This window comes from Aspergillus oryzae, chromosome 7 (assembly GCF_000184455.2).
Source record: "Aspergillus oryzae RIB40 DNA, chromosome 7".
Taxonomy (NCBI): domain Eukaryota; kingdom Fungi; phylum Ascomycota; class Eurotiomycetes; order Eurotiales; family Aspergillaceae; genus Aspergillus; species Aspergillus oryzae.
Genome location: NC_036441.1, coordinates 1,236,915 through 1,260,568, shown reverse-complemented (window position 1 = coordinate 1,260,568; position 23,654 = coordinate 1,236,915). Strand labels below are relative to the sequence as shown.

At 48.3% G+C, this 23,654-nt stretch overlaps 6 protein-coding genes across 6 annotated transcripts; 4 read left to right on the top strand and 2 right to left on the bottom strand.

The window, feature by feature from the left end:
- Nucleotides 1-1,793: 1,793 nt before the first annotated feature.
- Nucleotides 1,794-3,293, top strand: AO090011000502 (NuoB/complex I 20 kDa subunit family protein; the record flags this gene model as incomplete). Its single annotated transcript, XM_023232983.1, has 2 exons — nt 1,794-1,873; nt 2,843-3,293. 2 exons carry the CDS (start codon nt 1,794-1,796, stop codon nt 3,291-3,293), a joined length of 531 nt encoding a protein of 176 aa, XP_023093532.1.
- Nucleotides 3,294-4,102: 809 nt separating this feature from the next.
- AO090011000501 (fungal specific transcription factor domain-containing protein) lies at nt 4,103-5,241 on the bottom strand (the record flags this gene model as incomplete). Its single annotated transcript, XM_023232982.1, has 3 exons — nt 4,103-4,257; nt 4,333-4,460; nt 4,688-5,241. 3 exons carry the CDS (start codon nt 5,239-5,241, stop codon nt 4,103-4,105), a joined length of 837 nt encoding a protein of 278 aa, XP_023093531.1.
- A 2,443-nt stretch (nt 5,242-7,684) lies between these two features.
- Nucleotides 7,685-8,172, top strand: AO090011000500 (uncharacterized protein; the record flags this gene model as incomplete). Its single annotated transcript, XM_023232981.1, has 2 exons — nt 7,685-7,995; nt 8,061-8,172. 2 exons carry the CDS (start codon nt 7,685-7,687, stop codon nt 8,170-8,172), a joined length of 423 nt encoding a protein of 140 aa, XP_023093530.1.
- A 588-nt stretch (nt 8,173-8,760) lies between these two features.
- AO090011000499 (tubulin-binding prefolding complex subunit PAC10) lies at nt 8,761-9,620 on the top strand (the record flags this gene model as incomplete). Its single annotated transcript, XM_001826074.3, has 3 exons — nt 8,761-8,780; nt 8,928-9,399; nt 9,501-9,620. 3 exons carry the CDS (start codon nt 8,761-8,763, stop codon nt 9,618-9,620), a joined length of 612 nt encoding a protein of 203 aa, XP_001826126.1.
- Nucleotides 9,621-10,232: 612 nt separating this feature from the next.
- On the bottom strand, nt 10,233-16,281 carry atg26 (UDP-glucose:sterol glycosyltransferase; the record flags this gene model as incomplete). The annotated part of the gene is made up of 4 exons (XM_023232980.1): nt 10,233-10,505; nt 10,557-13,142; nt 13,193-14,387; nt 16,001-16,281. The coding sequence occupies 4 exons, from the start codon at nt 16,279-16,281 to the stop codon at nt 10,233-10,235; spliced, it is 4,335 nt and encodes a 1,444-aa protein (XP_023093529.1).
- A 1,215-nt stretch (nt 16,282-17,496) lies between these two features.
- grc3 (putative RNA processing protein Grc3) lies at nt 17,497-20,054 on the top strand (the record flags this gene model as incomplete). The annotated part of the gene is made up of 3 exons (XM_023232979.1): nt 17,497-17,891; nt 17,946-18,384; nt 18,438-20,054. The coding sequence occupies 3 exons, from the start codon at nt 17,497-17,499 to the stop codon at nt 20,052-20,054; spliced, it is 2,451 nt and encodes an 816-aa protein (XP_023093528.1).
- Between the last annotated feature and the right edge of the window lie 3,600 nt (nt 20,055-23,654).

The following is a 23,654-nucleotide window of genomic DNA, read 5'->3' as shown; positions in this document are numbered from 1 at the left end:
CCACACGTATGTCCTCCCTTGACGACGGCCATCACCAGGTTTTCAAGACGGCTCAGCAGGTCTTCCGGATCGCTTGCGGTAGTATAACCCCAGTCCCTTTCACCAGCAGCGGTGCCCTTCGCAGGAATGATATTCACTCCTCCGAACTCAGAGCAAATCACCGGAGCGCCGGGCGTATGTTGAGTGCCGGGGTCCAGGGGTTGAGAGCTAGCGGAAGGAATGGGACCCACGAACATGTCGCGGTTTGATTTCTGGCCCAGAATGCCGTTGTTGAAGTCCGAACAGGTTGCGGCCAGCGCAGGGTGATCCGAATAGTCGTGGTAGGTTGTCAAGTCTGTCGAGACGTGCTCCCAGCCGCAGTTGTCATTGATGGGTCGAGAAGGGTCCAGGGTCCTTTTATATTGGTCAGTTCATGACAAGAGGATACATTGTTAGTAAGAGAGCCGAAAAAAAAAACGCACTTGGTCAAGTAATATACCGCTCGGATATGGTTCCGCTGCTCGATGTTATCCTTCAGGGAAGGATATCCCCAGCTCTCGTTGAAAGGGGTCCAAGCCACGATAGATGGATGGTTGATGTCCCTCTTGACAGCTTCTATCCACTCGCTGTTGAACCGAGAGATGTAGTCATCGCTGAACTCGTAGGCATTTGCTATCTCGCCCCAGACCAGAAATCCCAGTCTGTCAGCCCAGTAAAAGAAGACGGGGTCTTCCACCTTTTGGTGCTTCCGGCACCCATTGATGCCCATTTCCTTCGCCATCTCGATATCAGCCTTCAGTGCCTCTTGCGAAGGAGGTGTCATGCCGGTCTCCGGCCAATACCCTTGATCTAATACCAGGGTTTGGAAACGAGGCTTCCCATTGAGCCGGAAGGTCCCGTCGCCATTCTTCCAGGTAACACTGCGCATACCGGTGGTAGTCTGAACCACATCAACCAGAATTCCCGAGGCATCATACAGACGCAAAGCCAAGTCATATAGGTTAGGATGCTCGGGTGCCCAGAGGGCTATCCCGTTGTACCAGCACCCGTCGACATTAAAGGGCACATTCTCCCTCAATGACTCAGGGTCTAGACCACGCATGTCTACATCGAGACTCACGTAATCTTTGTCTTGCGGCAGATCCTGTCTGCTGCGACTCACAGCGATACCCCCTAGACTCGCCTCGATCTCTACCTGGCATTTCGTCGCTGCCGGGCGATCTAACACCACAACCTGCGCATGAAGCTGCCCTTGGTTGATATCATCCGACCGGAGAACTAGGCCGTCACTGCTACTGCCTAAGCGCATCCTGGGTACACTTTCCAACCAAACAGACAACCAGATTCCACTCGTCGGTGTGTAAAAGATACTTTCAGGGACAGGGCCCCAATACTGTTTCCCGCGTGGCTGGCAAAGATCAGACGGCGAGTCTCTAACCCGAACCGTCAAACGTCTATCCGCTGTATCACTTTCTTGGGTCCCAAATGCATCAGTCACATCGACCTCAAAGGGCACATGACCACCCCGATGCCCTCCAACCATCTGGCCATCAACCCAGACAGTACAGTCATAGTCTACTGCACCGAAGCGAAGCACTAATCGATTCCTCTTGGCCAGTTCATCCGCCGTACGAATATCTGTCAACGTGCGCTCGTACCACAGCACTTCGTGAGCCTCGTGAAGGCCAATTCCAGATGCGGGAGTTTGAAATGCATATGGAACTTGGATCTGACGTTTGGCGTGGGTGATGGTGTTGGCGGGGATTCCCTTCTGGTGCCACCGCTGTGATAGACCGTTGTCTGCATCGTCGAAGATGAAGTCCCAGGGACCGTCGAGCGACGTCCAATTGAGTGCTGGGCGCTGGAAGTCTGGACGAGGATATGCTGCCATTCTGTTGGTGCTCTTCTAATGCTATGCAGGTCGTGGATGGGGAGTTGTGAGAGTGAAGGTGCAATTGCTGTCCCCGCGATCGACGGCTGTCTCCCCGCACCTGACGTGGGATGAATTATTGGCCATGTCTTTCTATGGGGCTGCATGAAGTGAATGATTGATGTAGGGCGACATTGTAAAGCAAGGATGCAACACGATTGTCTTAAGCACACTGATAAGTATGTTAAATGTATAGTAAAATTGTTGGTTTTGCTGTCCCTACCTTAGCCCATGCCTAAGTACATACATCGTAAGTACTGTTGAGTAACATCAGCGATATGCATTCTTGAAAACTTTCCCAGAGCTTGAAGCTAATAGAGAAATCACGATCAATGAAGCAGTTTTTGTCGAAAGATAGGCTCTTCAAACTCATAGACCGATGCAATGCAATTGGCCCATCAAGTGGAAGCCCTAGTATACGGGAAGCATATCGCCGATATGAGCTAAAGCACGTACTGTATACTGTATATCGCCGACATGCTGTTCAATGTCAAGTATGTCGGCGATATAAACATCTTCTTATAAAATATTGTTATAACCTCTTCAATGAAAAAAAATTATGTTCATTTACCTTCTTTCTTTTTTTCTCTATTTTTTTCCTGGGACATCATTCTTACTTTGCTGACAACAGAGGTTGACCATGTGGACCACAACAACCACAACGATGAGGACTCAAATTCTGAGACTACAAACATGGAAACATGCTTTTGCATACATCCCTTTAACCCAAGGAACATTAACACCCCTATCATTCAAGCTCAAACAAACCCGACAATCCTCAACCTGGAATCCACACACCGTCCCTAAGCTCCCAAGCCAAGAACAAGGCATTACCACGAACAAAAAAGAAGATAACGGTAAACTCGAATATTTCCTGTACGATCCCCATCTATCTAGACCATCCCAGCATAGCTAGCTAAACCACATACACAGAACAACAACCGACCAACTCATCAACTGGGCCCGCCAAGGTTCCCTCTGGCCTCTCACCTTCGCCCTCGCCTGCTGTGGCATCGAAATGATGCATGTCTCCATGCCACGATACGACCAAGACCGTCTGGGAATCATCTTCCGGGCCTCGCCCCGCCAAGCCGACGTCATGATTGTTGCGGGAACGGTGACTAACAAGATGGCACCGGCGTTGAGGCAATTATACGATCAGATGCCGGATCCGAAGTGGGTGATTAGTATGGGGAGCTGTGCTAATGGGGGTGGATACTATTATTATAGTTATAGTGTGGTTAGGGGTGTTGATCGGGTGGTTCCGGTGGATATTTATGTGCCCGGGTGTCCGCCGACGCCGGAGGCTTTGATGTATGCAATTTTTCAGCTGCAGAAGAAGATTAGGAGGACGAAGGTGACGAGGATGTGGTATCGGAGGTGAGATGGGTTTGGTTTGTATGAAGTTTGTTATAGTCGTGTGTTGTAGTGTTCTTTCAACCGGTTGAGAGGCTATTTCCACGTTTTATAGAAGCGAAGGATCGAGGCTGTGGTTTCCAAGATCCGGAGATGTCCCATCAATTAAGTCGCTGTTGAGAAAGCTGGAGAACACAAATGATGCTGTCATCCCAGACAGGCTAAAGTCACAAAGTGCTGCATTGCCGGTCAATGAATCGTTGGAGATATCATTAGGACCAATCTCATGCGAACTATTCTCAAATCGGTGGTTGTAGAGAAAGTCAGCCGTAGGTGATTGCAGCCCATGTAGACGCTGATCCGAGTGGTGTGAAGCTTCTCGACTTTCTTCATCGGGGATCTCGCAACCCATACTACGCAATAGCCGTACAAAAAGGCGATAGTACCACAGGAGTGGAGGTGAGTGGTCTTGTAGCTTGTTTATGATCATCATACAGAGTCGAGCTCTATGCTTCGAAACATCGACTACATGGGATGGGCATCCGCGCATATTCGCAATTTGGACAGAGATAGCCGCGAAAACAGCCGGCGCACTTGGTTTGTGAATATCCCTCAACAATGTGAACGTGCAGGGGAAGAACATACCTGCGCATTAATGCAAAAGGAAGAAGTTGTGATGATACAAGGTCTTCCAATATTCGCACGATTTGCACGGCTGCTTCAAACACAAATGACCCGACTTTCATCCTGTCCGGATCATTAAAGCCGTTCCGGCGTATTAAAATCTGCACGGTGCTAAAGGTTTGTTAGAGGTATTTTCTTCGAGGCGGATGCTTCTTACAAGTAACTTAGATTGACCAGGGTGGCCCAAAGGCCATCTTCCACAGAAACTGTGGATTCTCGATGCTTCAATTCTCTTGGAAGGGACGCTTTCCACGACGTAAGATCGTCCAGGCTTTTGAGAGCTAACGGCTCATTGAACTTTGCCCCAGCTATATTTAGCCAGCAGTTACTTGCTTTGCAGTGTCAGCAAGAATTTAGTCGAGAACATAACTGGGTAGCCATACTTCGCGAATACAGTTCTGCTAAGTAGATAAAGTAAAGCCGGCTTTGACGTGTCGGTTCTCGAAACAGATCAGGGTTGATCAAGTCATCATCTGATATTTCGAAGTCATCTTCGCCTAACATCTCCACACTGCAGTACGCGTCGTTGATGTGCGGAGTTCGTCCCAGCATGATTGTTACAGAGATATCATGTACCTAGATAACTAAGTCAGCGATGCCATAGCTTGACCCAGGGTTTCATACGTAAATAGTCCACCAAATCCTCCTCCATAGCTTTCTGTTTCTCTCACTTAACCCCACATAAGTTTTCCTTGGGAAGTGTCAGCCAGCTCACAGCATCAGCCATAAATGACCAACCTTTGATGCAATCCCAGGGACTGTGCTCGATTACATGCGATGCCAGTCCAATGCCACATATCCTTCTGTTCCATCGGGCTTCCCCACCAGAATGACAACAAATAAACCGCTTGAAGAGTCGCTATAGCGTCAGATTCGTAGTTGGTGTCGTACAAAGTTTTCGCTCGCTGATAACATGTAAATGTTGCCAAATATCTATTTGCAAAGCCAGCACGCTTATAGAGTTCTTCACTGCAATGATTGAGGGCCAGGAAGAACACAGCTTGCAAAACCAGCGGTGACACCCTCCCAGCCTCATAGTTATGCTGAAAGTCCGCTCGGTCAAATATAGGGCACTGAGGGTAGCACATCTCAAAGAAAATCCTGATTAAGTCGTCACTGACATTTTTTTCGAAACTTTTAAGTGCACCAATGTCTCTCAGCTGCAGACGCTGGTTTCGAGAATGCTCTTCTATCTGTGTTTTTGTTGATTGCCCTAGCTGACTGAAGTATAAGTGCTCAAGCGCATCCTCCCAAGTGCGACCATTACGGGAAGCGCCTAAAGGGTCTCCCATTTCATGCAACATATAATCAAGGTTGAAGGAGTCACCGTAGTATACCACTTTACTGTCTGAGCTTGTCGATGAATTTCGATAGCCTTGTCTTGGTGTTGAGGCGTTTGACTGAAAATTGGATGACCCACACGGCCGTGCTTCAGCAGTAGTATTCCTACTGCCAAAGCTGGGGTTACTGGTGTTAATGATGATGGAATCTGACCTTGATTCGCCTGATACGGCACTATTAGGGTTGCGTTCATTTTGCTGATTTCTTGACGACCGACGAGGTGCCGGCCGAGTATCAGTGTTTTTATCATGATTTCGTTTGTACCTGGGTCATTTCAGCCTATTGTCCATTCCTATTTTATTTGCACAGGTGAAGTGGGACAGGCAAACATACTTTCCACGTCTCGAAGCAATGGGCTGGCATTCTTGCCCTGCTAGTTGGCAATATGAGCATGGTCTTTCCTCAGTCCGATCACACTTGACTCGTCGCAAGTTACACGATTTACAGGCGACTTTGCATTTAGTCTTGACAGTGGGCATCGTGGATTGGTGGATTTTGGATAGTGCAGACGATGTGGATTGTTCCCATCAAGTCAGATGAATTCGGGCAGCCTCGGAGCAGACCTTGTGACCGCCCGAATATTTCCGAAACGGCATATACTATCGCTGTAGACAGGAAGGCAGTGAATAGACTTTCCTCATCATGGAAGGGTATAAACATGGGACTGGCATATATCATCATGAGTCATCACTGGAATATGAATCTGAATGGGTCGTAGTGCTAATGTCTGGCAATAATTCATGTAGTTGATTATCATCATACTTATAATTATCTATCAGGTGCCCTACTACACAATTATCATATACCCTTTAAACTACCGTGTTAATGCTAGCCACTTGGTCAGTTGGAGCTTAGTCCAATAAGTTGAACCCCTTCTGACATTCTAACACATCAGCTCTCTAAGATGATCTCTCAATTTAAATCACTGTCCAAAACTAGGGTGTTGTTTCATATGTCGCAGATAGTTGTCATACCGCATTCTCGGCTTTCCCTTGCGCTCACGTTGTGGCTTGGAAGCGGAGCACCAGCGATACTTGCAGTAATAATCCTTGGAACTTCCTCCCCCGTGGACAGTGTTGTAATGCCGTCTGAGATCTTTCTTGAATTGAAACCCCTCTGTTCGGGGACAGCCTGCTACGTCACACTTGTGAGGGCGATCGTGAACGGAAGTCTTGTGTTTACTGTTCAAAATTAGAATACAGCTCAGAAATCCGCCTGCAGCTTATGAATGCCACTTACTTGAGTAGATGTCTTTTGTCAAAGACACGATCACACCGGTCACACGGGAACGACTGTGAGGTAGAATCACTCGATTGATTGGCAGAGGATGTATCTTGTCCTGAAATTGAGAGATCCGAGGGTAACTCAGGTGCTATATGTTGTGTCTCGGGCGAACGTGGTTCAAAAATGAATTGCGGCGACTCGAAACTGTTATGTGTATCTGCAGACTCTCCTTCCCAATGCTGAGTTTGATCAAGATCCTGTGGTGGAGTGTCTTGGCTCAAGTGATGGAGAGAATCATCTGACTCGGGCAGTGCCTCCGGACCCGTCCGGTCAGCAGTATCGAGCCAGCGAGGGTCGACAGTTCCGTAAGGTGCTGTGTGATAAGAGTTTAATACCTGTGGTGGCCGACCTACGCTATCTGATCTGGGACTCGGTATAAGAGTAGAAACTCCGGGTACAGAAGGTTAAGGGTTATATGTTCTCTTCACAGATGATTCCTCCAACAAGGGGCAACCTGAGCCTGGATTGCAGGATAGATCAAGCTACGTGGAACAAGAGGAAATGATTCCACGTAGATGCGCAAGGTGGGAAGGGGAGAAAGAGCACAACAGAACTATTTTGCGAGAAGTTGGAATCAAAAACAAGTTGAGTAAAGAGCGGACGAGTGGCAGTACCACTGCCCTGGAGAGGAAAAAGAAAGAAAGAAGCTCAGGAGATTAAGGGCAAAGCAGCAATATTTAACCAGGCTTGGTGGATGCCTCAGGTTGGTGTGGCTATGGTAGGCCTCAAAACGGGGATGTTTCATTGGTTGGGGCTTATGCATCTACTAGTATTGCACATACTATACCAACCTTAGTGGGGATCAACAGTAGGCCTCAGATTGTATAACATTCATTGGGTCAACTATCATGCGAAAAGATGCAAAAAGACATCAGGAATGCATCGAACAACTGTAGGACTCCGGGTGGCCTCAAAAACGATAGGGTCTGGTTGATTTAGTATAGCGGAAAGCATTTCCGTCCTCATCCTCTCTGACAGAAGTACTTCTCATACAATGTGCTATAAGTTATAGTATCCTACCAGATAAAGAATACACTGCTTCATATCCTCTCTATATATTCCCGTGGCGTTTCTCAGGCATACTATCTAAACTTGCCAGTGCCCTACAAAATGGCTTTAACCCCTACCTCCATCTCCTGCTGCTCGCACAATACTCCTTACCGGCCGCAAGGTTTGGATCAGGAGAGCAAATTCAACGAATTTCTGGTATGGGCTCGCTTGACCGTGACGAGCGAAGTCTCCTCCGATTGCGATACTCCATCACCCGTACCAGAATACGCAGTACAGTTGGTAAAGCAAGTGAACTACGGCCCATTGAAGAGCAGAAGATACTTCATTCCACGCCGAGACCTCTCTAGTGTAGAGCTCATCGAAGTGAGTGAGCAGTGGCTCATTGAGAAGAACTTCGAGAAGTTGAACTCGTAGGTTTATATTGTGCTAACTGTGAAAGGCAATTGCTGATAGGCTGTAGTTACAAGAACTTCAGGGGCACCCTGCACAACAAGTTCTTCGAGCTTAACCTGTATCGGAAGGATCCTATCAATACTCACCACTGGAGGGCTAATGTGGCAAGGCCGTCAAATGAGATTGATCTGTAGGTTACAGCTATGTCTAGTTGCCATACTACTGGGATACCTTGACTGTCTCTTGTGAAATGGAGGCTTTGCGAAAGGACAGTGAGCAATATTGCTGATAAAAATTTTGCGTCTTAATATAGCTTCCAATCTAGATTTTAATTTAAATAGTATTTGAGTAGCTACTGCTTGCGATAAATTCTATTGCATGGGTACCAGGCCAACATCTGAGTATACTCCGTACCTACGTAGTATATCATTCCGAAGTGATCTCCCAGTAGATTCCGCTACAGACCACCCAAGGATACTAACAGTAGAAACTCGAATAGCAAAAATGCCAATTAAAACTGTATTCCTGTTAATAAAGCAAAATCCAGAGTTATATGGTTTACTAAAGCTCAGCCCTAAAAGCAACCAGGAAGCTTACCGCGAATACAGTTCAGTACTGCCACCTTTCCCGAATAGGCAAGATGCTCCCCCACATGAACCTTTCAGCGTTTACGGCTTCATCAAAGATAACGCTACTATCATTCGACGTTTTATTCCTCGTTTCCCTCTTTCTTTCCTCCCCCTCTTCTCCCATACAGACTGGTCCCAGTCTGGCATGCCACAATGGCAGACAAGAAAACCCCGTACGTCACGACGCCCAAAAATCCACGAGAAACCAAAACTCCCCGGCGAAATCATAACCCCTCCACCATCCCACTCCAAAACCCCAAGCCCAAAACCACCACCGCAAATCAACTACATAAATAATTAATTAACCGCTAAAAACTTAGAACAATAAACCCCGAGACCAACCCGCGCGGTATCCCCGTCGCTCCCTTCGTCGACAATGTAACCGACTACGTCTCGACGCGCGCAGACGTCGAGCCCACGCTCCGCTCCTTCCAAGAGATGATCTCCAAATACCAATTTATGGAAGTAAACACACAACGACGGGCGGCTGGCCTCCGTGAAAAGATTCCGGATATCAAGAAGACGCTGGAAATGGTCAAGTTTCTTAAGATGCGCCGCGATAATAACGCCGACCCGCTGGAGACGAACTTCGAATTGAACGATACGCTCTATGCGCGTGCGACGGTCGACCCTGCGGACACGGAGGAGGTGTATCTTTGGCTCGGGGCGAATGTTATGTTGGCTTATCCGATTGGGGAGGCGGAGACTATGTTGACGGAGAAGTTGTCTACGGCGGAGTTGAGTCTGGCGAATTGTGATGAGGATTTGGAGTTTTTGAGGGAGCAGATTACGGTATGCATTTCCTCTTTCCCGTTCATTTCCCACTCTCTATATATCCGCTGTTCCGGTGCCTTAGAGTTATATATGTGTGGTTCGGTGCTAACTGGTCGCAGACGATGGAGGTTGCTACCGCTCGTGTGTATAACTGGGACGTCGTGCAGCGTCGAAAAGACAAGGCGGACGGGAAGGGCGACGAAGATGATGATACGGCAAAGGGTCCTTCGGGTGCTTAAAGCTCATTTTCATGATTCTGTCTTTTTAATGACTTTGTCTGGCTTACCTAGAAAAGATTTTTCATTTACTCGGGTTGCGTATATCCTAGTGAGGGTTGGGATGAAACAAAAGTGCTGCCTTGATCGGTGTAGATATAAGCAATCCTTGCTCTCTATTAGTCCTATGGGTTCGATTATGAACTGGATAAAATAATGCACAAACTAAGCTTCCTGCGCCGAGCCATTATACCAGTCTATCTCAGAATGGACAAAAAGGAATTAATATAGGTCGATGCCGCCATCATAGCCAGGGAAGGGCTAATTGAGGGAGCTTCATGCGTATATCACCGCCCAAACAATCATCAGTCATCACGTAAAATGTTAACGCAAAGGGGGAAAGGAATGAATGAGGTGAGACCCTCGTAAACCATCTAAATCCATGCGATCTGTTCGAAAAAGAAAACACTAAGAATAAAATGGAAAGATATAATAAGAGTTCAAGCAGAAGTCAAGCGGGCACCCAAAGTAACATCCATAGCGAAGAGATAAGTAGAATCATGAATCATGAGCTGTTAAGAAAAGGTTCGTCACAGGTAGTGATGGTAACATCGCAAGGTAAGTCGATAAGTCCGCCTAAGATGCGCTTGTCACTGGTTCGGGTAGCATATCAGCATCAGATACTGCTCGGTCGCGCAGCCGTCTCGAAACATCGATTTCTGTGTCGTCACCGACGAACGTCCACTCCTCACTGTCATCCACGTCATCCTCTTCCTGCTCGGCCGTGGTCTTAGCCGATGGTGTTGGGGAGAATGGAGTGGACGAGACAATCGAGCGCTGTCGAGCCAGTGTTTTGGCGTACTCAAGGTCACGATATATTGCCTGAATAGCCGTATCCACCCCGTTTTCCTGGTTTAATGTTAGCTAACGCACCATGACGAAGGATATTCGGAGACTTACGCTCCGTATCTGTGCACCTAGCTCTCGGGCTTTCACGATCATTCTCTCGCTATGAGTAGCCTCCCACAGAGCCCGCGAAAACACGCTTACGTTCAACTTCTTCATACAGATACCCACGCCCAAATCTTCGACGCGTGTGCCAAAGAAGAACTGGTCACCAAAGAACGGCTTAACGATGGTAGGAACACCTGCCCGAAGGCTCGCTCCGGTAGTTCCAGCACCACCATGGTGTGCCGCTGCGTCGATCTGGGAAAAAAGCCAATCATGTGGCGCTGCTTGAATTTGGAAGATCTCCGGCGGTAAGGGAATCTCGACCTTGGCACTGGCAGGATCTCCAAGTCGATCTGACCATCCCTTCGACAGGATACAACGGACGTCGGCCTTTAGGACGGATTCCACCACAGTTCGTGTCAGAGCCGAGGGGTCAGACACGACGATAGACCCGAACCCAATATAGACAATCTTTTTGCCATCACTGCGGGCACGGTGGATGAAGTCTAGCAGGTCTGTTGGAGGAGTCCAATTGCCCCCCTCACTTAAGAACCAATATCCTGTTATACGTATCCAGTCCGGATAGTCCAATGGAGGGGCCACCACAGAAGGAGAATAGTTATAAAGGAAGGGAACCTTGTTCGGCTGCATCTTATCGAGAGTGGTCGCCTTTAGTCCGAGCTGCTTCTTTCTCCAACGATTCACCTGTCCCGCAATGGCTTTCCAGAAGACAGTGTCGAACATAACATATGTGATGTAGTTGTAGGCACCGCCCATCTTATTCTCCGGGACAGCGAAGGCATGCGGGTATGCTCTTGTTCTAGACCACGGCATCGTAAAGGCACGGAAATAGGGTATTCTGAGTGCCTCAGCGATATGAATGCCAGCCATTGCACTGGGAGATTCAATAAGAAGATCACTGTCCTGACAACTAGCCCATGCCGAGGATAGAAGGTCGTCAATCCATCCTCGAAACTTAGTAGACGCCTCTTTCAAGAATGAATATGTAAACATTCCATTCTCAACGCATATTCTCATGAGCTCTGCAGGATCACCATCAACTGGGGCAAAGTCAATACCATGCTGCCTCACCCATGGTTCGAACTCTGCATGGGTTGCAATTTTAGGCTTATGGCCTTCTGCTAACAATCCTTTACACAGGGCAATATAGGGCTGCACGTCACCCCGCGAGCCGATGGTAAGGCATGTGATGCGCAATGACTCGGAGGGCTTGAAGTTGATAATCGAAGCACGAGGGTCATCAAAAATAGGATGAAGCTCCGATGACTCATTCACAGATGCATGAGAGTCGTGCTCGCCAGCTCCATCTAACCTGGCTTCCTGTAGCATGCGATGCTCTGCCTGAGCCGATTCGATCTCGTCTTTTTCCTGTTCTGCTAGCAGGCCAGACTCTACCAAGAACCTCATAGACTCGAGGCTTTGGTGTACTGTGACAGCACAATCATCTCGAGCGTCTGCCGTATTGAATTCGAAGAACAACTCTTCATGTCCACGAATGATGATGACTAGCCCCTGGTAGCCGAAGCGAAAGCCCTTCTCTTTCTCGACATTTTCAATGTCTTTGAGTGGTAATATCAGCTTGGTGCGTGTTCCCGGAATGAGACTACGAAAGCAAAGCTTTTTCTGACTAATATATATTTTCCCATAAAGCGGGAGAACACGATGCAGATATGCGTAATATGTGGCTTGCAGCCTTTCGGTTGACGGCAGGGCGAAATGGGCACGAAAACGATCTCCATGTTTAACACCATCTTCCTTGTCTTCAGGATCAACATCCTGATCATCTGGTAGCACGCCTTCGGTTTCTCCATAATGTCTGCGGCCACCGGCCCACATCCCGGAGACTTTCTCAATGTAACCCATTGATTCGCTTGCCAAAAGATTACTCATTTGCCTCGACCGGCTTCTCAGATACTCCGCGAATCCGGCGGCGCGCTGAAGGGGATAAGCACCAGCTTTGACCAGTTCATTCAAGGTTGGCGCAGATGAGTTCACCTTAGATGGGTGCTGTGTGCCCTGGTCGGAATCACTGCTAGCATACTGCATTTCCTGCCCATTTCTGTTCGCATCGGCAGCATTGGGATGCGTTGACCGTGCCGTTCCGTCTGAAAGCCGACGGCCTGTTCTGTCTCCACTGGGATGCCGTTGTCGCAAGGTGTGGATTGTAGGGGATTGAAAAACATCACTTCGATTTAAGATCTGGCTGGCAGATTCCGTCGTATCAATCATCGACTGCAGAACTGCTGAAGCGTCTGTTGCTTGCTCGAAAGAGTTAACAAAGGAGTCCGACAAATCCCGCTGTCGGGGAGACATTCCGATTCCATCGGGGCCAGAGTTAGTTTGGCCGGTGCTTGCACTCCGTTTCCGTTGCGTTTTGAAAATTCCATTCCCTCGAGATTGACTCAAATCACTATTCAACGACCATCTGTTCCGGGGCCCACGGGCGCGAGTTGCGGGGCTTGTTTGCTCGGATGGAGGTGGTAAAAGCTGGGACGTTTTCATCGGGCCCTCACTGATCAACCCTTTCACAAAATTATATGCGTCCCGGCCAGATTCGAAGAATGAAAAGTAATACTAGACCCCCAGTTTAGTGACAATGTGGTATTCGCTCAAGAAAGACGTACCTCATCAATGGCATATGATTCATCGCTCTCAACCACCCGGATTTTGAATGTCTCAGCAAGGTCGGTAATAGGGCTCTCCTCAATATCTATTATGCTCTCAATGGGGAAGGAAATCTTGACACTGTCACCCTCATTGTGAGCTCGGAAGATAACCTTTTGCAAGGCTTTGACCCATTCTTTCGCGCTAGCAGAGCTATCCGCTCTGAAATAATATGTTCGCTGATCTGTAGTGACTTGGAAATCTCGTACTTCCTTATCTTTGTCCTTTTGCTCGGTCAAAGAAGCAGAAATTCCATATCGGAGATCAACATGGCCACTAGGAAAATAAAGACTGGACGGATCCGTATAATACGATAGAACGTCCCCTTTCAGTGAAAACCAGTACCGGTTGTACTTTGGATTCTTCCGGCCTCGTTTATGAAGATATCCCGACCTTATAGTAACCGCAGACTTTCTGGGCAGGTATGCGTAGAAGCATATATGCCCCTCCGTGACGTACATGTACCCTTGAAGAAGAATGTTTTGTAATAGGGAGCAAGCATATTCCATAAGTACTTTTTCTGGCATTTCAAACCCAAACATCTCCTTCAGTCGGAGAGAAAGCGGAGATGCACAAGACTGTTCAGATGTGCCATCAGTCTCCCCCTTGGTAGATGATGAAGGTTGATCTGCTGATTGCTTTTTGTCCAAAAGAGCCTCCGCTTCAAGCATACGACTGAGGATGGGAGCCGCGCGAGGAGTGGCACTGCGTGCGCGCCTAGGAGAAGCAAGCGGAGACATTTCATCACTCGTCGGAGGCTCAGTTTGTACAGTTGTTTCTGTACCTTTACTACTCTTAGGACTTGGCTTCAAAGATCGCAGTAGTTTGTTGTCAGATATTGACCTTCGATGGCGACGCCCTCTTCCTTCCAAGGTACTTTGAGGCTTGAGAGTAGGCGATAGGGGGAATTTCTTCTTATTCGACAATGAAGCTTTTCCAGGTTGCTTCTGGGTTTGTCCCTCCGCCTCTCCCTCGCTATCACTCGATTCATCAAACCGTGCATGGAAATCAGATTTGGAGCCGACGGCAGCAATCATTGAAAATATGGACTGGTGCATATACGGCAGCTGACCGTCTCGGGAGCCGGCTCCACGAGGTGGTGCGGTATAGTCAACTTGGGCATCATGATCGTCTTTCAAGCGATCCGGAAAGGCACTGGAAAATATACGGCTAGAGGAGATTGATTGTCTGCTTGCACTCAGCCTACGGTCGACTCGCCGTTTTGCGTCTTCGAGGAGAGGTTTCATGTTGGGCATCTGGATCGGAGACAAGAAAATAAAAGAGCGTAAACGACGGCAAAGCAAGGATTAGGATGTTAAACAGGACTGCGAGCACGCGGGAAGTGATGGTCACAAGTATGATGCACTCCCTTCCGTCAAGGGAGTGAGTTGTCCGCGCGAGTGACAAAGGCGGAAGGAGCTATGCCGACAGATGACCTTAGGTTAGCCATGTCATCAGTTCGCTGTCTATATTTTTCAGGACAGGGCAAACAAACGGAAAGAAAGGGGCTACAGGAAATGAGGCAGAGCACATGGGAAAAGAAAAGAAAGAAAAAGCAAGGGAAGTACCCAAAACGTCTTTTGTCCGTGAGCCGATAAGCGCCGTTTAAAATGGTATCAACGGCCCGTGTAGAACGGAGAAGGGAGCCATCAAAGCAGGACACGAGGGAAGTTGTGTGTCATCACGAAGAGAGAGACATGGTAATCGAACTGGGGACCAGCGACTAAAGAATGAGAGGAGCAGAAGCGGTCGACTAGCGTACGAGATGCAGGTAAATTCTAGGCACGAAGGGAAGGAAGCATGGGAGTCCGGAGTTTGGAGTCTGGCGTCACTCGTTCATATCAGCTGTTCCTCAAGTACCGGAGAGCCAATCAAACTCGGTGCATGTGATTGGGGTCCCCGGATGGACCAATAACAGTCAGTCCATGGGTGGATTATGTCATCCTCTAGGATCCGATCTGTCGGTAAATTACTTTAGAGTAAATGGAGATGCGGTCAAGAAAGACTGCCAACAACAATACTATAAAGTACCCGTGAGGTACCTTAATAATTCATAGTTTACTATATACTCATCCGCCTTGACTTTTAGAGGTAATAATCAACCCTGTGAATTCAGGGGTTCATCCAACCCTGGGTAGTATTATTACATTCAATGGATCAGTGACAGTCGGGCGACTAAATTAGTTCACGAGGCCCCATAATTGAGGTTTAGTGGCTATGCTTAATTGGAGAAATAGGCTCGGGTTGATCGACACTCCTTGGTGGGCCTCTTGACTTAAATTATCAACCCTCAAGGTAGCCTGGATCAGCCTACTCCATCTGTAGTCACTTTATTGAACTCTACGGATTATGATGCTCCTTCTACAGATATGGTTATCCATGGAAATAATTGAGAGTCATAATACTACTTATAATCGCTAAACATGATACCTAAGTTCTCGTCTCCTTTCTACTCCGCAGGTTCTTACTCTTCCACCCCTTACATGTGGTGGTCTCTCGAGTCCCTAAAGATACATGTGTTCTAGGACAAATTTACCAAATAATACTCGAACAACAGAGATTCTACATTTTGACCTTATGTACAAATGCTGCAGGGCTAACAGGGTAAAGAATAGACGGAAAAGAAAACTAGAGGTAATAAAGGAAACCGTAAAGCCCGAGGCCATTGCAGGTATCATCACGCCTTCATGCAAAGCAAATACCATTCAACTTTTGGTGAAAAATGAAACAAGCACAATCCGGATTCATAGGATTACTCTCAGGCAGACTTTTCGGATTTCTTGCGCTTCTTCTCTTCCTTGCTCTTACTCGACTTCTTCGACTTCTCGGCCTTCTCCACTCCATCCTCTTTCCTGAATTTCTTCCGCGGCTCAGCACTGGGCTGGCTACCTTCCCCATCTGTCTGGTGGTGCTTTCGTTTCTTATCTTCCTTCTCTTTGCGCGATTCCTTGGGCATCTTGAATGTCGGCTGCTCCCCCTCCGACTCCTCGGAGCTGCTTCCAATGGTCTCCGGTGGTCCTTGCTCGCTTCCAACGGGTCGGAAACGCATCTTGAGATGCTTAGGCTGCTTCCTTGGAGGCTTGATCTGTTCCTTGGCTGCTTCCAACACCGTGTCATTTTCCTCGGATCTTTCAGGGAGGTTGATCAACTCTTGGACATGATAGCTCCGGATATCGTTGGTCGACGTAGTGTAATATGTTTGAGATTTCGAGTCGTACAAAAGAAGTGCCTTCCCGCCCATATCGCCCTGGTTTATACTCTCCGCTGGAATTCCGTACTCCACACCTTCGTGCTTCATGACTGGCTCGCCCTTCATGATCTTGCCCAGCGAGATCTCCTTCACCTTGGACAGAGGCAGAAACGCAGGAGCGGTGATGTGATACACTTGTTTGCTGCGGAGATTGGAAAGAAGGGAGGTAGTGCTAGATGAGGGGGGCGACTGTTTCTTCGCGGCTTTGAAACCAGAGGGTGCCCGGTAGGGCTGAGGTGCTTGGGAAGAGAACTTAGAGGACCTATGTATAGTGAATTAGATTTGAAACCACTGTAGTGCAGAATTAATGCTCACTTCTTCTTGCCCTGCGTCTCGGAGGCAACGCTGTCATTATCGCTATCGCTCTCGTTGGAGCTGTTCTCCGACTCCGAACTCGAGGAAACCTCCGCTTTCTCCGCTACTTCAGGAGAATTAGAGCGACTGCTCTCACTGTCTGAGGCGACTGCTTCTTTCGACTTGGGGGCCATTGTGTCTTTCGCAGGATGTCTGAACAGTATGTTCGTTAATGCGAAAGATTGCGGAGCAAAAAGAGAAAAAAAAAATTGGAGCTTGCGATGCGGAACGCCAAGCCTTACAGAGCAAAAGTCGATTTCCGCAAGACGACTGGGAATTTTGGGAACCAAAACTGGATATTTCACTGGTGGGATTAGCGATTGTATTGAAATAACGGCCGCAGAGTAGAATTTCCTCAAGAATTGAGAGAGTACCGACGTAGTTCTTGTCGGAGCGATAACCTTTTTTTTTCTGCTCCGCGAAGCACGGACCACCATCAAAGTCCGCGGTCCGATATGATCTTCTAAAAAAGTGCCGCCAACATCGTTTTCCCAGTCTTTACGGCGCTGACGAATGACTTAGAAATCTAGTCATTCTCATCGCGATTTTATAAAATATGAAGAGAAAGGCGGAAAAGCAACAGGCGGCCGGTGCGCAACGCCATACTTTCCAGGTTTCATTGAAGGAGTCTACTGACATGACTTTCTAGCACCGGCCCCAATGAGCGCAGTTGCGGCGCGTAAGGCTCGTCAGCAGCAAATGCAGGCTGCGATAGCTGTGGTGAAGCCTTCGCAAGCCGAATCAGTGCAGGAGCCACCGTCGAAGAAAGCACGGCGTTCGCCAGAACAAGCGGCGCCAACCCCGCCTGCCAGCGGAGAACCCCAAGGACGGACAACGCGATCCTCGAAACGGAAAGCTGAGAGCTTGAAAGTTGATAAACTGATTGAGAAAAAGGAGAAAACACTTTCGGCTGAATATACCGAACAATTGCCTGTTCGTAGCTCTCCGCAGGAACAAGAGGACCAGTCTTCTTCAGACGAAGAATCCGAGGAGCAAAATCCAATTGTGGGAGAGAATGATGCCGGAATCGCTCCTCTTAGAGGTGATGTTGATGGGTAAGTGTAGAGGTACTAGCTGATGCATGGAACATAGACACTAATGATCTATAGTTACGAATCTCCCGCTGATACTTCCGGGCCTATCCAGGAGTTTCCTCTATCCAAAACTCGTTTGAACAAGAGCAATATAATTTACAGCGATGAACATACACTGTGTGTCCGGATAAAGGAGAAGATGAGTCTGGTGTTACTCGGTCATTACGACCTGTGGGTGAAGCGCGGTGTCGTTAGTGTCATGGGTGCGAAGTTACACCCCTCACCACGGCTCTACCGAGTTTACGCTCCGTCTACACACTCATTACCAGTGATCAAGTGTGTATCTGGGGTTGACGGGGCGGCAGAAATTGAAGTCAAGTCATGCCATAGCGGTATATATCGCCTCAGGGATTTGTCTCCTCTATATCGACGGATATGGAATGGCAAAAATACTTCAGCGGACAAACTAACGCTCAGAACTTCCCCGTCTTCCGCTAAGAGGACGTTCTCTGTCGTAAGTTAAGCTCGTTACCCTGATATCAGGTCACTGAATCTGACATCTTGTAGCTGTACACGTCTGCAGACGATTCCTTCAAACGGCATCTCCGGCCATTGCATCTTGAGAAGCAATGGAGCTCAGCTATCAAATCGCTATCTCAGCGAGGAGGTCGATTAAAGGCACTGATCTGTGGCCCCAAAGCTTCTGGAAAATCCACCTTCAGTCGATATCTTCTAAACCATTTGCTCAGCCCGGCACCCCAGACTGAAACGAATTACTGTAACACTGATGGCGTGGCCTTCCTTGATCTTGATCCCGGCCAGCCAGAATTTTCTCCCATGGGACAAGTGTATCTGGCGCATCTCCGGTCACCCGTCTTCGGCCCCCCATTCTCCCACCCATCGTTAGATAGTTCCCAGGAGGGAACCATCATCAGAGCCCACCACATCGGTGCGACGTCACCTAAAGAGGACCCCGACCACTACGTGCTCGCTGCCATGGACCTCATGGATCGCTACCGTGCCTTGCTGGCAAGCTACCCCCAATGCCCGCTGATCATCAACTATCCAGGATGGATCTTCGGACTCGGCTTAGAAGTTGCGACATGGCTCGTTAGATCCCTTGGCTTGTCCGACGTCGTATACATGAGCGAGAAAGGCCCCACAGAGGTCGTGATGCCTCTCGGTCAGGCAGCTCAAGAAGCCATGGCCCCTCTGACCATTCTCCCATCCCAGCCAACTGATTTCGTAAGTCGGTCCAGCGCACAGCTACGCTCCATGCAAATGCAGTCCTACTTCCACATGACTCGCCCCACCGAAATCAGCAACCCGCTGTGGCTAGAGAAGCCAATCTCCCGCACAAGACCATTCCACGTTCACTACGCTGGACCGAAACAGGGTATCAAGGGCGTAATGGTCATGGGCTCTCAGATCGACCCTGATCTGCTCCAGGAGGTTCTGGACGGGTCTATTGTCGCCGTCGTCGCCGTGGAGTCACCCCAAGCGATTCTAGGCCAAAATGATGGCCCCGGTCTAACAATCAATCACCCTGCCCAACCCATAGATGCAGATGTCACCATGGACGATTCCACCGATACACCGATGGAGGGAGTTCCTTTGCAGGACCCTATTAACCCATTCATTGATGCAAACATCGTTCGGACACCTACCGAGAACTTACCCTACCTCTTCGTGGGATCAGGCAGCAGTAACCCTCTCGATCCGAAAGCATCTCGCTGCTTAGGTTTAGCTCTTGTACGCTCCATAGACGTCTCCTCGCAACGACTGGAACTAGTCACCCCCATTGCGGGATCCGCGATCCGCGACGCCCTCGAACAAAGCCACGGCATCGTCCTCGTCCGAGGCCAGCTCGACAACCCCAACTGGGCCATCAGCGAAGATTACTACGCCGCGCGCGCCGAAGAGAGACGCTATCGGGAGTCCCTCGAGAAGCTCAAGAAGAACGAAGCCACCACCGACAAAGAGGACAGCATTATCGAACCAGAGCAGCAAGCCCGGGTGTCTGCCATCCTTCGGGACCGGATACGACGGGCCAGCAACGTACCCTGGATGACGGTAATTGAAGACAACAGCGGCCATCAACGAGAGGCCGCGCAGCGGGAGAAATCCCTGTGGAAGCTGCGCAAGAAGGCATACCCCGGCAGCGATAGCGAAGGAGACTGGTAGTTCATGCAGCCGCGTTGATAATCTCCTCCCTAGTCAGCGTCTACGATGCGAGGAGTATGTATATGTGTGGTTAATTTCATGTAGACTCAAACAACACTCATCACTGTATACCCAAAATCATGTATGTATGTATCTACTTGACAACGAGGAACGATCATCGCCGGCCAGCCAGCCACAGTGGAAAACTAAAACCCAACTAAACAAATCCACACCACGAAACAAAAAAATAAAAGAAAAAGAAAAAGAAAAAAAAAGGCCAACCATCCCCATGACCTCGCGACTAGGATTGTCCTCTTAAACAAAACCCATGACATCGGATGCTGCAGCCAAGACCGCGAAAATCACCCATATATACGAGCAAAAGGTTACACCATCACCATGCATACAGATAACCCAATACCCACCAAGCAACACCAACACCAACACCAGTACCAAAAATAAAAACAATAAAAATAAAACCACCCTCAGCTCAGACTACTTCTACAAGAAAAAAAAAAAAAAAAAAACAATTATAAACAAACACAAACACGAAAACATATACGTATCCAACACTAATCCTGTAACCCGATCCACCGGGGGCGCAAAGAGATGAACTACTGCAGGGGAGACAGCGCAGAAAATCGCTCAAATGTGGATTCCCACAATTTATGGAGCAAAGAGGTTAAGTTACCTAATGGCGAAGCAGCACGAGACAAATAAACAACAAATAATCCATGTCAGTCCAGTCTAGAACGCTGCATTTTGCTTGTTGCTTATTTTTCGTGGTCTTGACTCTTAAATCTCCAGCGCATGCATGTCTCACTTGAGCTGCCTATTCTAGTTAAAATGTACTCATGTATGAGCCGGAATCGGTCCGAGTATGGGGATTGTTTCGGGTCGAGGGAATTTTGGAATGCTGGGGTTTGTTGTTGTTGTTACATATCTACGGAGTATGTACATAGTAGTACTGAGTTGAGGATCAATATAATTACGTACTATGAGTATGTATACTATACTGGGTACATACTTCCAGGTGACATTCGACCGAGGCTCGCGGTAGCAAATTAAGATCCTTCAATGTCCGTAATATATCCGTACTTGGGAATATACTCCGTTTTGACTAACCGGCTGAGTCGCTGGACCAGAAGCACAGGCCAGAAGGAATTCAGGCACCAGTTCAAAGTTCACGGTGGATGTCAACGGTTGATCCACCACTAAGAGGGCCAAGTCCTTCATCCATGAGAGAGGGAGCTGAAAGAGAGTACTAGCGCTAATATAGCCGAAGCTTCCGCCGCACCGTGGATGTTGCCTTATTGGAGTTTCAATTGACTGCACCGTCCACGTTCTAGTAGCCTCTATGTACGAAACAACATATACGGCATACACACGACTACCCACCGTCCTCTGGAGAATGCATAACAGAACATGTACGTCGACAGAATGACACGCAGCGAGTCGAGGTCATTGGTCCCTCGTGCATTCAGCTAAGACGGGAAGTTCTCAATGGAGCCAACGCAAGCAGCAAATCATGAGGATAGATTGCCACGTGGGGACCGTACTTCTTACCCAAAAGGTACAGTAACCTGAAGTTGTCTGGGCGCCGCAGTGGATACAGTTGGCAAGGAAGGCAAGATCATGGAACCCGAACCCAGGGTGGTTGTTTTGGTGAGAAGAAGTGGAGTGTGGTCGTGTGCTTGCTTACCATTGAAATCATTTGGTGGTTCTGTCATTGTGGTACAGTAATTGTATGTAAGTAAGTAAGTTAACTAAGTAACTATTCGTGTATGTATAGTAGTAGTACGTAAGCAAGTAGTCGGGTAAACCTACTTCATCCGTATGGAACTTCGATTTTACATCACCTCTGCAGGAACCTCTGCAATCGAATGGGATGGAATACTGTATCCCCATGTCTATAGTAGTATATACAGCCTGTTCGGATATATACCGAGAAACCCTGTCTACATTAGCAAGTACATACAGGTTTTTAAGACTGATTACGGACGTGGGTGTTTCAGATAAGGATTATGCGAGATTAGAGGGCGCGCGGGCGGATAATGATTAAGTATGGCTGGGGATCATTTTAATCGGACGGGTATTTAGTTAGAGAGGATGATATCGTACCTAAAATCAGCTTCACTTCGGGTTGACAATCGCATTGTATTGCAGATACGGAGCTTTATCGGTATCGAGTTGTGCATCGTCTCTATCTCACTCAAGATCTATCACATCTTTCAGCCTGATAAGAGAGCTCCGACATTTCAAGGTTCACATGTCTCAAGCCCTAATGCGGCGACCAAGTTGATCCATGGCATTAACAGTGAGTTCCTATAGGCATGTAGAACGTACGACCTGACCACCCGACCAGTAGCTCGTTATGTAGGATGTAAGGGAGCGATGAACTTAAGAGGACGCACTGTCCACCCTGCACCGTGACATTGGGCGACAAGGAATCTGGCCGGTCGCATTCAACACCAGCCGCATTGATCTGTCACCAAGAGCTCAGGATTAGTTCGGTGTTATTTCGCGCGGAATCCCCTAGTCAGAGTCGCTACCAGACGACAAGTCCCCGTTCCAGACACACATGCTCTCTCCCTGTCGCCAGCGATGATCCCGAGCTCGCATGGGTAATTATCGGTAGTTGGAATCTGGGGGCGAATTGGAATGGACGAGCCTCCCCCGTCCGTCAACCCCGTGACATCCCGCTAATTAGCATCGACGGGGAGCTGCACTCCGCATGCAGCAACAAAATGGAGGTTAGTAGTGATATCTAGTGTACTATGTAGTAATGTACAAGACCACGTAGCGGTAAGACGACGACACCCGCATGGCTCCCAAGGTTGGGCTGAACCTGTTTTACTTCTGATCCAAGGCGAGGTGGAACCACGAACCAGGAGTTCTGTTGATGCTAAAATATTCTTTTTTTACTCTGGGTTATAGTTTCCTGTACCAGAAGCAGTAATGAGAAGCATATGATTGTCGGGTTGAGTGCCGCTTTCCCGAGTCCACTGAAATGTAAAAGGTTAACTTTGCTTCCTTCTAGACCTCTGCTCCTTGTAGCAAATCGGAGGGCCAGGAATTGTACTGACAGGCTCTCGACCGTCTGACAGTGTGGTGTACACCCGAATCACGGAGTATATCCTCGTCTGTACTTTTCGTTACGCATTGAGAAAAGACTATTGAACTGATAGTGGTCTGAACGGTAATCAATCCAGCCCCCGAGGTGAACCGGTTGTTTGTAGTTGAAACCCCCTTATGTTAGTAGTTTGTGTGTATTTTCCCATGAGGGTAATACTCCGGACTCCGAGAGGATTTAACCGTAGCATTTACTTACTCCCTCCCGCCGAGGTTTCTAGATGGAACAGCTAGCGGACTTAAAGAAACAGGACAAACTCCATTTTAAGGGCTGAGGCAGCAAACACGAATCCCCTCTGCACATGTGACAGAGTCTAGCCTGCTTCGGATTCTATCTCGTGGAGCCTTACTCGATCAGGGCTGGCTTGAAGAAGACGAAAACGGTTCCAACCGTAAGTTACGGAAGGGTTACCACAACCCTAGACCTCCGGGAATGATTATTTACCATGTCTGTGATTGCTCCGAGATCCATAGAGAAGACTAGTTACC